This window comes from Camelina sativa, chromosome 2, assembly GCF_030686135.1.
Source record: "Camelina sativa cultivar CO46 ecotype springtype chromosome 2, ASM3068613v1".
NCBI classification, from domain to species: Eukaryota; Viridiplantae; Streptophyta; class Magnoliopsida; order Brassicales; family Brassicaceae; genus Camelina; species Camelina sativa.
The window spans coordinates 574,757-586,343 of record NC_141881.1 but is presented as its reverse complement, the minus strand read 5'-3'; the positions used below and the strand labels follow the sequence as shown (position 1 = coordinate 586,343).

Sequence of the window (11,587 nt, the reverse complement as noted above, 5' to 3'; positions counted from 1 at the left end):
CCATCGTGGATCTCACTCACAACCGACTCGAACTTCTTCAAAAAAATTGTATGCCCAAAGTATTCTATAATGCAGCATACGAGCTCCCACTTCTCCTTGTCTACCACCAACAAGAAGGATCACATTTACCAAACGAAAAATCTGATGAGCAGAACATATTATTATACAACAATGGCAAAAAAATCAGCCTTCAAATCTGACAAAACCGTGGACAACAATGCCAAAAAGCGAAGAAAATTAACATATCACTATCGTGGAAGATTTTTCTAAAATGACGTAGTCTGAAGAGTCAAAAAGTCTACTATCTTTTTATTTGACCTTTTAAATCATTATGGCTAAGGGCCAAGCAAGTACAACAAACTTTTGGTAAAAACCCCCTTCGCTGTGGAATGTCTCTTTTCTAAGCGAGAGTCCATCCATACATGGGGATTGATGAGTGTGTGGCCTATGGATTCAAAAGACATAAAATCTCTTTATGGTTTCTCCAATAAAGGTTTTATCTAGTACATAAAGTTTCTTCAGAAAAATGGATTTCAAAGCCAATAAAGGAAGTGACTCCTTCAATTCAATGCCCATAAAAAGAGGCACAAGAAGAGCAAAACACCTCACACAACCCAATCATCTCTTCAGAAGATGAGGGTTTCATTTGGCATCCCTCTTGCGTGTTTTTCCCATCATTGTGCTCAAAAGATTCTAACACCTTTTTTACTTGGTAAGATGTTCTTTCATCTTTCCCAAAAGATGATTCTTCTTTAAACACACACTATATATGTTACTTCACTCGAGAACCTGAATTCCTCTTTGCTTCAAGGTTCGAGCCCTCTTTGAGTGCGATTTGAGACTCCTTCTCCATTCCCAGGAAAGCAAGGGAAGCAGACTGCAGATATGACGCGATGTGCCACACGGGAGAGATCACCTGAGCCTGATGTGCATCATCTAAAGCTTCTTTCGGCATGTCACTCATCAGGTAACACAGACTACGGCGTGCACACACTGTTGGAGATATCATTCCTCCATCAATAAACTGTCAAAGTTTCAAGAAAGGAATCAGGTTCATCCTTCGTATACTTCATTTTTAGATGCAAAAACAAACTGACCTGCGTGTAACACTCAATGGCCTCTCTAAATTCTTTTTGCCTGAAAGCCATATCACCCTTCTTCTTCGAGTTCAAAGACTCTTGCATCTGGTCTGTCCACATTTGAAACGAGAGCTGCATTGCCAAAACATTGTAACGCAACACCAATAAGTGACCACATACATTATATCTATACAAAACCTCTTTTTACACCCAACACTATTAGCTTGTTAACCTAGCAAAACCATTCTTTTTCCCAAGTTAGTTCCGAAAAGGTACCTCATTGGTGACACCCTCGTCGTCTTTGTATCCAAGTTTATCCAAGATCTCAAGCATAGCGGTCAGGTCCCTTCTTGAACAAGCCTCACCAAGAGGGGACAGAGGAGAGACTGAACCACTGTGCGGTAGACCCATTAGAACATGAGACGGGACCTGCAGTTTTCAATACAGGGAAACATTTATTTGAGTAAACAAACAGAAACATGGTCTTGGTTTTTCTGATGGCTAAGAAAACAAAATTGGAACCTCTGTTTCCTTCTGAAGTGGCGTCAAGGCAGTCACCAAAGATTTCGTGTTTGGCCGCTCACGAGCTTCGTACTGAAGACAACGAGACGCCAGGCGTACTAGCTCTGTGCCATCGCTGTCAGAGAATTGCCCATCTAGGCAAGAATCTGTTAGTGTCTGAAGATTCCTGTCTCTAATCAGATCGAGGGCCTGCATAAAACAAATTGAAAGGATCAGTTCCAGCTCCAAGTGAAAACGTGAAAACTGCAATCTAGTAAGGAAAAGATACTTATTTTGGCTACTTACATGGCTAGGAGGTATATGTTTTCCGCTGAGAAGATCAAGCAGAAGAGTACCAAAGCTGTATATCACACTCTCTGGAGTAATTCTCCCTGTAAATCCACATCAAAAAAAAAGAAAAAAAAAAGAATGTCCAAGTTAATCTCAAGTTCAAGTTAATTTCAAGTTCTCAACCATATGAACCTTGGGAAATAAAACCAAAGATTTACCAGTTCGTAGATACTCAGGAGGGGTGAAAGCAAGATTAGTGCTGTAACTTTTTCCGTCCCGACTATTCTTCATCAAACCAAAAGTAGAAAGTCTTGGATTGCATTCCTGATTTAAAAGGCGTCAGAGAATGAAGGAATAGCATAGAAACATGGATAGGTTTCCCAAAAGAGCAATAGTAGATTATATATAAGAAATAATAATACCTCATCAAACAAAACCCGGTAAGCATTGAGGTCGTGATAAAGAATACGGCCTTTGCTGGTGCAGTATTCAAGAGCTTGTGCTAGATACAAAACAACTCGTAGCCTCATAGTCCATTTCATAGGTTGTGTTTCCCCTAGTTGCATAGAAGAAGTAGACTTAGATTCTTGAGGCATAAATAACTTTCCAAGAATAGAAACGAAAGGCTACTATATATAGGAAAAAATGATTCTCACAGTGGAAAAGGTGTTTGGCTAGTGTTTCATTGGGCATAAATTCTGCTACAAGTAACCTCTCATCACCTTCACAGCAACAACCGAGTAAATTGGCCATTCTCTCACTCCGCAGCTGACCAACCGACCTCGCTTCCTCCTTCACACAAGGAAGAACACATTTTTCCCAATATCAAGATAAAAAAAAAAAAGGAGATGAAAACAAAAGTGTAGAGAATTTGCAGAGATAAATTTAAGTCAAACCAGGAATTGACGTGCATCAGGCCACGCCATTCTTGTGAAACGCTTGACAGCAATCTTCTTTTGATTCTCCAATTTCCCTTTATAGACAACATTTGGAGCCTTTTCTCCATGTTCAGACACAATATACTCGACAGCAAAACCAGAAGTAGCCGACTTGAGCTGTTCTAATGTATACTCCCGGAAATTAGGCACATCAGTGATCTCACTACTCTCTCCATTCTCTGCATCCAAAAAATCCAGACAATGCCTTAAGTTTCTCAGATCCAAGTAAAAAAAGAAAGACTTAGTTATTTATATATAGTAACAGAAAAGGTCAAACAAACCAAGATCAGGAGATTCAAGAACAGCTGTCTTGTGTGAAGAGTTCCGGCAACACCCACTCAGGTTAGAGCATTGACCTCCCATCTAAACAAATAAAACACTCCAAAATATTCCAAGACTCTTGCTTTCTTTCTTTTTTCTTTCAACCCAATGAAAAAGGTTTAATTTTTCAATCGAGGGGACGTCTCTTCTCTCCTCTCTTCGTAAACCCAAAGAGCTGCAACAAATTATATACAAAGCAAAATTATATACTAAATAAAAATCGAATCTTTAAAGAGTTTTCCAAATCAGTGAAGTAAAAACTCAAACCAAAGAACACAATTAGTAAAAAGGAGAAAGGTCGTACCTTGTCAACTCGCTATGACTCTAAATGAGTCAACTCAACTAGTTTACAGCAATACCAATCTCAAAAGGGAAGCAATTTGGGGAATCGAAGATGAAACAAGTAAAAAACCCTAATTGAAGCGAAGGAGAAGCCAATAAAAAGAGCAGAGAAACACAGTAAGCTAAGCCAATACAGCAAAGGAATCAAAAGCGTTTGTGGATCGACGAAGTAGAAGAAAGAAACTAGTAGTAGTAGTAGTAGTATTAAAGGTTCCTCGATTTCATCAAGGGGGAGAGAAAAAGAAAAAAAAAGAAAACAAGAAACAAGACAAGCAAATCCACGTGGTTACAATAAATTTTAAAAATAAAAAAATCAAGGAAGAGGACCGTATCGACGACATGAACGTATGTGATTCATGTGAATGTATAAAAAAGCTTAAACTATCCCAAATTTGTCCAAACCCCCAGGATTGTTTTTTTTCTTTCTTTCTTTTACATATATATATATAACTAGATCAGATCACACACTCTCTAGTTTTATTATTTCTATATACGTGCATCTGTAATTTTCAGAAAAAATGAATTATTGTTATATTTGTTTTTTCTTTCTGAAAAAATTAAAATTTAAAAATGAAAGAAGAAGAAGACAGAGAAAGAAAGATATAGTAGTATAAGCCAAAAATAATTTACCGACAAGTTGATGAAAAATATTTTAATGGTATGATGATGAGAGAAGGCAACAAAGAATCTGGCCATTACATTACATTACTACTATACCCAAAAAATATATCAAATTAATAAATTGTTTTGTCGTCCAGATTTTATTTTAGCACCGCCTGTTAAAGAGAAGCAAGTGGTGGTCGTCGTCTCTGTTCATAGAACGAGACAGAGAGAGAGAGAGATACGGTCCTCTTTCCCGTTGGCTCCACGCCGTAATCACTAACGGACTTTTGTAATCAAACGGATTAATTAAAATTAAGGAGGGAACTAATCAAGCACTAAAGAAGAGTAAGACAGTGTGCTAAACGTTTTGGTCAAGGCCCATGGGCTTTTTGTAACATATTGTCAAGATCTATGGGGTAGCTGAACCGGTTAAGATTGGAATCATTGGTTAACCGACTCTGTTTCTCATCGTCTTCCTCTTCTTCTCTATTTATAAAAGCTTCTCATTGTAGGCGAATTTTGATTTGAGGAATGAGTTTATGAATGCAAGATTTCTCAACATACAATATATATACACATATGGATAGAGTCTCTCTATCATAGAGAGAAAGAAATTCGAAGATGAAGATATATATAGACTTAAACTGATATACATGGTTGTTTGTTTATTCACAACATAGAGTCGGACATGGCCGGAAGTCGTCGGAAAAAGTTGAAGGGAGCGGAGGGGATGCGGTACCGGAACTTAGGGTGTCGCATGAAGTAGTAGCCTGAGAGGAGAGCCACAAGTTTAAAAGGGGTAATGTAGAGAACCATCGCAATCAAGAAACAGAATGTCACGAAAATAGCTGTTGCGCGTGGATCACGCCAGCTCAGCAGCGCCTGCACTCTCTCTCCCTGTGCTGCTATGTCTCCAGCCACCGACTGAACCTTCCCGGCCACACTTCTCAGCCTGTCGTACCTGCAAGATAAATGTATGAAAACTATCAACCAATGAACAAATCTTTTTTTCTTTTTTAATGATATCTGTTTGATTCTCTTACCTCATTTTCACAATGTCCGGAGCCCTCATGGTCGGGAAGGTATCAAACTCTTCGTCGAGCTCATCAGCATTCACACTCTCTGCATGAGATAGTTTGGAGTCCATATGAGGAGGAAACCTGGGCTTAAACCTGTAATTCCACAACCCAATCACAGCCATATACAGAAACACAGTCGGCAATATCATCTCTGGAAACACTACAAGCATCGTGTACAGCACGTGAACCAGAGCCGTCGTCACAGGTGTCCTCCACGTGCACACTTGTTCCATCCATTTCCATACCGAGATCACACCCGAGAACACCTTCGTGAACCTATTGAAGTTTGCTTTGCTTCGCCTCATGCTGAACAAATGACTTCTCGAATCTGCCATATACTCAACCACTTCCCGTCTCAGCGGTGGCTCAGACCTCCCTAAACGAGACACGACTATCTTGAGAGCCTCCCCCCTAAGCATTTCCTGATGGTTTTCAGGTAACGGTTGTATGTAATGCAATCTAGGCAAGAGAGGCTTGGTGTATTTCAAAAGCATACTGGAGACCGATGTGCAGGTAAATTTCACGGCTAAGTGAAGCTCCCCTCTTTTCTTAAGACCAGAAGGTTGTAGAACAAGTAAAGGGTAAGCGTGCGTGTAGATATGGCCCGTCTGAAGAGTCGACATTCTAATACGTACTTTCCCAATAGGCTGATCTCTGTTGATTCCACTGTTTCCAGCTGAGAAATGAGCGTTGTCAAAGACGCAGATGGTTAAAACCGTTGCAGGATCAAACACCTCCCATGTGTATTGCTCATTGTACTTTGGAGTCATGCTGTTGATTACTGTTCGTGTTCGAACCCATTTGTGACCGTATTTGGCAACAACGTATGTGTCCGAAGTACCTTTCCCATCCCGAGTTTTCATCGAGTGAAACACATTTGCGTTAAGTATCCCGAGCTCCAAGACTCCTATTGCTGGTTTCCAGAGCTGTTTCGCCGATGGTCTGAGATCGCTGCTGTAATACATAGACTCATCAAAAACGTGGTAGCCTCCATCAAGAACCGCCCTATAATGGAGTCTAGTAGCAAATTTCACTTTCTTGGCTCTATCAGCATCCAAAGCGTCTGAGATGGAGTCTTCTAGATGAACCCAACGGCCATGATGAGGACCATGGGCTCTATCATCTGTACATTTCTCAATGTCAGACAAATGAATCACAGCTTTTCCTACTGGCTCGTCTTTGTTAGGAGCAGCATGATCTTCTACTGAGATGACCATAGGTTCCTCAAACGGCTCTGCAACTACAAACGTGAATTCATCTCCCCATTTCGGATGAATGCCTTTTTGAGAAACTTTAGTCCTTAACATCTGATTACCGATTTTGATTCTCACAAAGGCCTCAGGATGACGGGATTTGTCAGACGCGATGATGACGTCTTGAGCCTCTATTATTTTCACCTTTAGGTACCATAGCCGAGGCGAATGGTACACTTTTGAGCGGAGGTTAGCGGATATAATATTCGAGCTATCTGAAGACACCAATGAATCTGAGAAAATCGCATCCCCGAAAGCTTCATCAGCCTGAGTTCCCTCCCACACAGCAAGCATTATCTCATAATTCTTCTTCTCGCCTCTCTTGTTCTCCAGTCTGTACCATTCGGGAGCTAAAGGACTATCCGGAGGAGCACGAGACCGAACCTCATTGAGATCGAATTTAACTTTCCCAACAAAGTCATCAAGGACAATGTCTTTATCCTTCACTACAACTTCAAGAAAGTTGGACTGAAGATTATCTCTAGCGAAGGCAAAGACTTGGTTCCACTCCGGATCTGAATTCTTGTCGAAATGCGTGGTAACACCTTTGAAGTTTCCAACTTTTACTTCGACATAGGGATCTAGGCTCCCTGTAAGGTCTCTGTTGGGAAGATCACGGGCCTTCACAACTCTCACGTAGAGGAATCTCATCTCTTCAACGAGATCATATGTGCCACTTGCTGGCCTTTGTGTACCACGAACCACTCGTCCTCCAACGATCCGTCCACCTCCGAGAAAAGGGCTTGTCTCTTTGACAGAGAAATCTTGTGGCAACTGATGCAAGGATGGACCTGGACCTGAACCGTTGACTTGAACCACTCTTGGAGGCGTTGGTCCAGCTCTCATCTCGTGGATGCCATAGTTCATCATTGGCTGTTGTTTCACTAAAGGGGCAACGTTACGAAACGTACGTGATTTAGGCTTTAGCTCTATCCTCTCATCAGTAGCCATACTTGCGTCACCTGCGATTATGGACTTCACAGGTTCTTTGCGCGGACTTGATCTATAAGCTTGAGGAGATTCTGGAACCGGGGTTGGGACAGAAGGTGTAACTGAAGGATCGTCTGTGATAAAAACTCTCAAGCCAAGTTCTCCACGCGCTCGAGAGAAAAGACTGCGTTTCTCTAAAGGGTAATTGAAAGGAGCTGCTTCAGAGTGAGGAACAAAAGATGTTCCGTTGACTCGAACTTTGCCAAGAAAGGGGTTAGCATCGAATTCATTCTGGTAGCTGTAGACGTGAGCTTCAAGTGTACTATTTGACAAGACGGAAGGATCAGAGACAACGAAGTAAAAACACTCGTGCCAGACAGGATTTGGGTCATTGGGTTTGGTCGTCGTGCGAAATATCTGGTTGTCGAACTTGAGCTCCACGAAAGGACTACATGAGTTATGTTTGTCTCTCTGAAACAGGCCCTGTGCGCTAATCACTTCAACTCCTAGCTTAATATTGCTCATTTGAGGCTTTTTTTCTAAAACACCTTATTAGTAAGAGAAGGCAAGACCAGTCAACTGCAGAGGAAAAGGAGATTTCTAAAACTTGAAACAATAGACTCCGATAAAGAGTTGAAGAACGAGTTACAAGAACAAGAAAGAGTAACCAGAAAGGGAGGAAGAAAGAGAACTTTACCTACAACGTTTTGCTCCTATTCAGAAACAGAGGACAAGAACCAAAAGGACACATAGCTCACCTTTAAAGATCAAAATCACCTGTCTAAATCAAACCAGTTAATGAATAAACAATCTTAGTTTCTTAGAAAACACGGCAAATAAAAACAAGTGTGGAAAATTCAAGTGTTATAGATTTTCTCTGTGAGTTCGTGTTCTGTTTTACTCTCTACGGTACTTACAATGATGTTGGTCGTAAGCTCTGTTTCCATGGAAATTACCGGCTTGCTTTGAGAACCGCCGTCTGATTTTAACACGTGTCACACTTTGGGCCCATTCGAGACCCACATTTATATGGCTAAGTACTACGAAACATCTCAAGACCAATCATATAAAGCGTTGACCCCGACACAAGTTTAGTCGTTTTTTTGTTTGAGCCTAATCGTTTGTTAGGCAATTATTATTGTCAGGTAATGTATTTCTTGGTTTAAAATCATATAAATCAGAGCATCCCAGTTGTGTTTTTGGACGTTATCATCAAAAATCTGAATACATAATAGAAGACATAATTAACTTTTCACTTTAATAATCATAATAAAACAGATGCATCATAAGTTAGGTACCTTATGAACTTATAAAACGAAACTGAAAAAAAACGTTAGAAAACGCCAAAGAAAAGTCAAAAGAAGTACGTATTATATACGTACAGAAAAGACAAAGCGTCTACTTCAAAGTCTAAAAATCCATGAAAGACTTCAGAGTTTCTTCTTGATAAGTATTATTAACGCTCGTTTTCTCTTTAGGAGACGTATCACTTTCGCAACGCGTCTCTAGTATGCATACGTATAAACCTTCTTAATTTAACATTGTTTTGCAATTTTAAATGCATGCCGTCAAATGTAAAACACTCGCTAATACATAAGATTAACACTCATTAGATACTTTTTATGTGTCTGATTAACATATTCATGAATAGCGAAAAGAATAATAGATATGCGCTGACAAGCAACGATGCTTAAAAGTGTTAAAATCCCCAAAAGAGAACACACATGGTGAACAGTTGACAACTTAACATACTGTAATAGTAGTCTTTTGGTAACACATAAGCAATAATTGGAATTTTTTGGGCCTCACTCTTTATCGATCCAGTAAATTCATGGATTCAATGGCACGTTTGGGCCACATAAAACAATATCTAGCAATATAGCATCGAGGCTAAAGTCAAAGATCTACTAAACTACTACGTAAAGAAAACAAAACTAGTTTGCCCAAGACCAATCATGACAAAAAGAGAGAGGGTCAAGACTCAAAAGTCAAAACTGAAAAGAAAATGAACCAAAAAAAAAAATATATATATATATATATATAAACATGTTCATCATGAAAAGTGAAATTCAACGCTCCATTGATCTCCCGACCAAAGTTGAGCTCATATTGCAAGAAACACAAATAAATATAGACAAAGATGTAATATGAATGAGTAAACATATGTATTGAAAATATGGACACAACGTGATAGCATCAAAGTCGTCTATTTCAAGACGTGATAAGGCCTAAAAACAAAAGAAGATATCAAAATACCCAACTTAGTGTTTTTCCTCACCCTCAAAACCCCCCCCCCCCCCCCCCCCCCCAACCAGTCCCAATTCTTTTTCCCAATCATCAAACCAAGGTTTAAGAGTTTGACTCCTCCATAGAAAACATGGTAAGTTCCTACAACAAAACTGTCTTCTAATGTAGATGATGCATTGATTCTGTTTATGTTCGGTTTTTACATCCACCGATTAAAAAGGTTGTAAACATGTGGATGAACATATAGTGATATGTTAAAAGATTTCATATCAGAAACTAATAAGTAGTGTGTTATTTGGTTTGGAAGTGTGAAACATGGATAGGGTTTATGCATAAATTGACTTCGCAAGGATATGCTATGATTCCAAATGTTGTGTGTGTGTGTGTGTGTGTGTGTGGTGCAGGCGAATTCAGCGTCTGGGATGAATGTGAGTGATGAATGCAAGATAAAGTTCTTGGAGTTGAAAGCAAAGAGGACTTACAGGTTCATCGTGTTCAAAATCGATGAGAAGGCACAGCAAGTGGAGATAGAAAAGCTTGGGAATCCAGAAGAAACTTACGATGATTTTACAAGTTCGATCCCTGATGATGAATGTAGATACGCTGTCTATGACTTTGACTTCACCACCGAGGATAACTGTCAGAAGAGCAAGATCTTTTTCATCGCCTGGTAATCACATTTTTCATCCATTGCTATCCTTTGTTTTTCCCACGATGATCTGAAATTTAATCGTGTATTGATCAAAATAGGTCACCAGATACATCAAGGGTGAGGAGTAAGATGTTGTACGCAAGCTCAAAAGACAGGTTCAAGAGAGAAATGGAAGGGATTCAAGTGGAACTGCAAGCAACAGATCCTAGCGAGATGAGCCTTGACATCATCCAAGGACGAGTCAATAATCTCTGAAGCAACAACATTTCTAAAATGCAGATTCGTTTCAAATCTTAAGCTTTTTCTATCTATGATTTTTTTTTGTTCTTTCTGCTTTTGCTTGTTTCGTTCTTTTTGCAAATTGTGTGGATTTTTCAGTGGTCTTTGATTAATTGTTTTGTTAATCTTCACAAGAAAAAAAGAAAAAAAGGATAATTTAAATTCGTATGATGAGGCTTGTTATGTTCTACAAGAGAAACCAAGCATATTGATATATATAGGTAGAAACAAGAAGAAGAACGTACGTACCTTGGCGAACCCTAATCAATCCAGATTTGATTCAACAGAGTCAAATGTTGTTGAACAGAGGTATTTGAAAAGCCCCACTCCCACATCCACATCAATTTCCCAACACAGTCACACAACAAAAAAGAGAGTATTAAAACAATGAACCATATACATCCCAGATTGGGGAATCTGATTCTCACACAAAGAGTAGTTATGAGAGAATTAAAAAGCATCACCTTGTAATGTATGAGAACACATAAACCAAATGCGAGTTTGACGGATTAAAATCTCGAGATATCTATGAATCTTCATCTTCAGCTACAGAACCATTTTGGATTTGATGAAGCCTCGCACGACAAACATGTGAGAATTGGTTAGCGATCGGGGGGGATCGGCTGACGCAATTCGTTCATCTCCCTCCCTCCCGGCGGAATGAGATGGAATGAATACTCTTTAGCAAATAGAGAATTACAATCCAACGTGTCCCGTTTTTGCAGAGGAGCAAGCAAATATGCGTTGCTTACATGGGGATGGGGGGCCATATCATATCTTTTCAGGTGGTAGAATAGTCTTTTGTCTTCTAGCTTAAGCTGGATCGATTTATATTTACTAATATCAAAAGGGTTTCTTCGGGTCAGTATTCCCCAAAAAAAATGGATAGCATCGTATGCAATGTTGAATGTTGTGTATATTTTAATTTTATTTTGTCATCAACATCATATCATATGATATGTTCTTTATTTTATTTTTTTTACTGGGGAAGATGGAGTTCCCAAACATATTGCTTTAGCATCCACCTCAAAAGAAAATAAAAATTTAGTTAGGCAAGGTAACTAAAATTTGC

At 39.4% G+C, this 11,587-nt stretch overlaps 3 protein-coding genes and 1 long non-coding RNA gene across 6 annotated transcripts; 1 reads left to right on the top strand and 3 right to left on the bottom strand.

Annotated features, from left to right (window-relative positions):
- Positions 1–452: 452 nt before the first annotated feature.
- LOC104712178 (serine/threonine-protein kinase BSK3) lies at positions 453–4,274 on the bottom strand. Its single transcript, XM_010429020.3, has 11 exons — positions 3,435–4,274; positions 3,091–3,305; positions 2,768–2,988; positions 2,528–2,663; positions 2,294–2,427; positions 2,090–2,195; positions 1,887–1,972; positions 1,602–1,790; positions 1,356–1,508; positions 1,098–1,211; positions 453–1,024 (listed from the first exon to the last, which is right to left on the bottom strand). The coding sequence occupies exons 2-11, from the start codon at positions 3,170–3,172 to the stop codon at positions 773–775; spliced, it is 1,473 nt and encodes a 490-aa protein (XP_010427322.1). The 5' UTR covers positions 3,173–3,305; positions 3,435–4,274; the 3' UTR covers positions 453–772.
- A 324-nt stretch (positions 4,275–4,598) lies between these two features.
- LOC104746804 (multiple C2 domain and transmembrane region protein 9) lies at positions 4,599–9,360 on the bottom strand. 2 transcript variants are annotated; one of them, XM_087493688.1, is made up of 4 exons: positions 8,255–9,360; positions 8,035–8,118; positions 5,119–7,916; positions 4,599–5,036 (listed from the first exon to the last, which is right to left on the bottom strand). In XM_087493688.1, exons 3-4 carry the CDS (start codon positions 7,860–7,862, stop codon positions 4,745–4,747), a joined length of 3,036 nt encoding a protein of 1,011 aa, XP_087349814.1. In that variant the 5' UTR covers positions 7,863–7,916; positions 8,035–8,118; positions 8,255–9,360; the 3' UTR covers positions 4,599–4,744. The 2 variants fall into 2 exon arrangements, with proteins under 2 accessions (XP_087349814.1, XP_087349825.1); XM_087493699.1 differs by having other exon boundaries at positions 8,035–8,114; positions 8,255–9,216.
- A 263-nt stretch (positions 9,361–9,623) lies between these two features.
- Positions 9,624–10,683, top strand: LOC104712169 (actin-depolymerizing factor 8). 2 transcript variants are annotated; one of them, XM_010429008.2, is made up of 3 exons: positions 9,624–9,717; positions 9,989–10,254; positions 10,335–10,683. In XM_010429008.2, exons 1-3 carry the CDS (start codon positions 9,715–9,717, stop codon positions 10,489–10,491), a joined length of 426 nt encoding a protein of 141 aa, XP_010427310.1. In that variant the 5' UTR covers positions 9,624–9,714; the 3' UTR covers positions 10,492–10,683. The 2 variants fall into 2 exon arrangements, with proteins under 2 accessions (XP_010427310.1, XP_019088658.2); XM_019233113.2 differs by lacking the exon at positions 9,624–9,717 and having other exon boundaries at positions 9,953–10,254.
- On the bottom strand, positions 9,846–11,523 carry LOC147948043 (uncharacterized). Its single transcript, XR_015585681.1, has 2 exons — positions 10,765–11,523; positions 9,846–10,303 (listed from the first exon to the last, which is right to left on the bottom strand). It is a non-coding gene; the product is annotated as an uncharacterized LOC147948043 (long non-coding RNA).
- Between the last annotated feature and the right edge of the window lie 64 nt (positions 11,524–11,587).

Coding starts and splice junctions, on each gene's coding strand:
- LOC104712178 (XM_010429020.3), bottom strand. CDS start 3,172: ATGGGAGGTCAATGCTCTAACCTGAGTGGGTGTTGCCGGAACTCTTCA. Junction 2,664..2,767: donor CTGATGCACGTCAATTCCTG/GTTTGACTTAAA, acceptor CCTTGTGTGAAG/GAGGAAGCGAGGTCGGTTGG. Junction 2,428..2,527: donor AGCCAAACACCTTTTCCACT/GTGAGAATCATT, acceptor CTATGCAACTAG/GGGAAACACAACCTATGAAA.
- LOC104746804 (XM_087493688.1), bottom strand. CDS start 7,862: ATGAGCAATATTAAGCTAGGAGTTGAAGTGATTAGCGCACAGGGCCTG. Junction 5,037..5,118: donor CCGGACATTGTGAAAATGAG/GTAAGAGAATCA, acceptor TTTATCTTGCAG/GTACGACAGGCTGAGAAGTG.
- LOC104712169 (XM_019233113.2), top strand. CDS start 9,953: ATGTTGTGTGTGTGTGTGTGTGTGTGTGTGGTGCAGGCGAATTCAGCG. Junction 10,255..10,334: donor AAGATCTTTTTCATCGCCTG/GTAATCACATTT, acceptor TGATCAAAATAG/GTCACCAGATACATCAAGGG.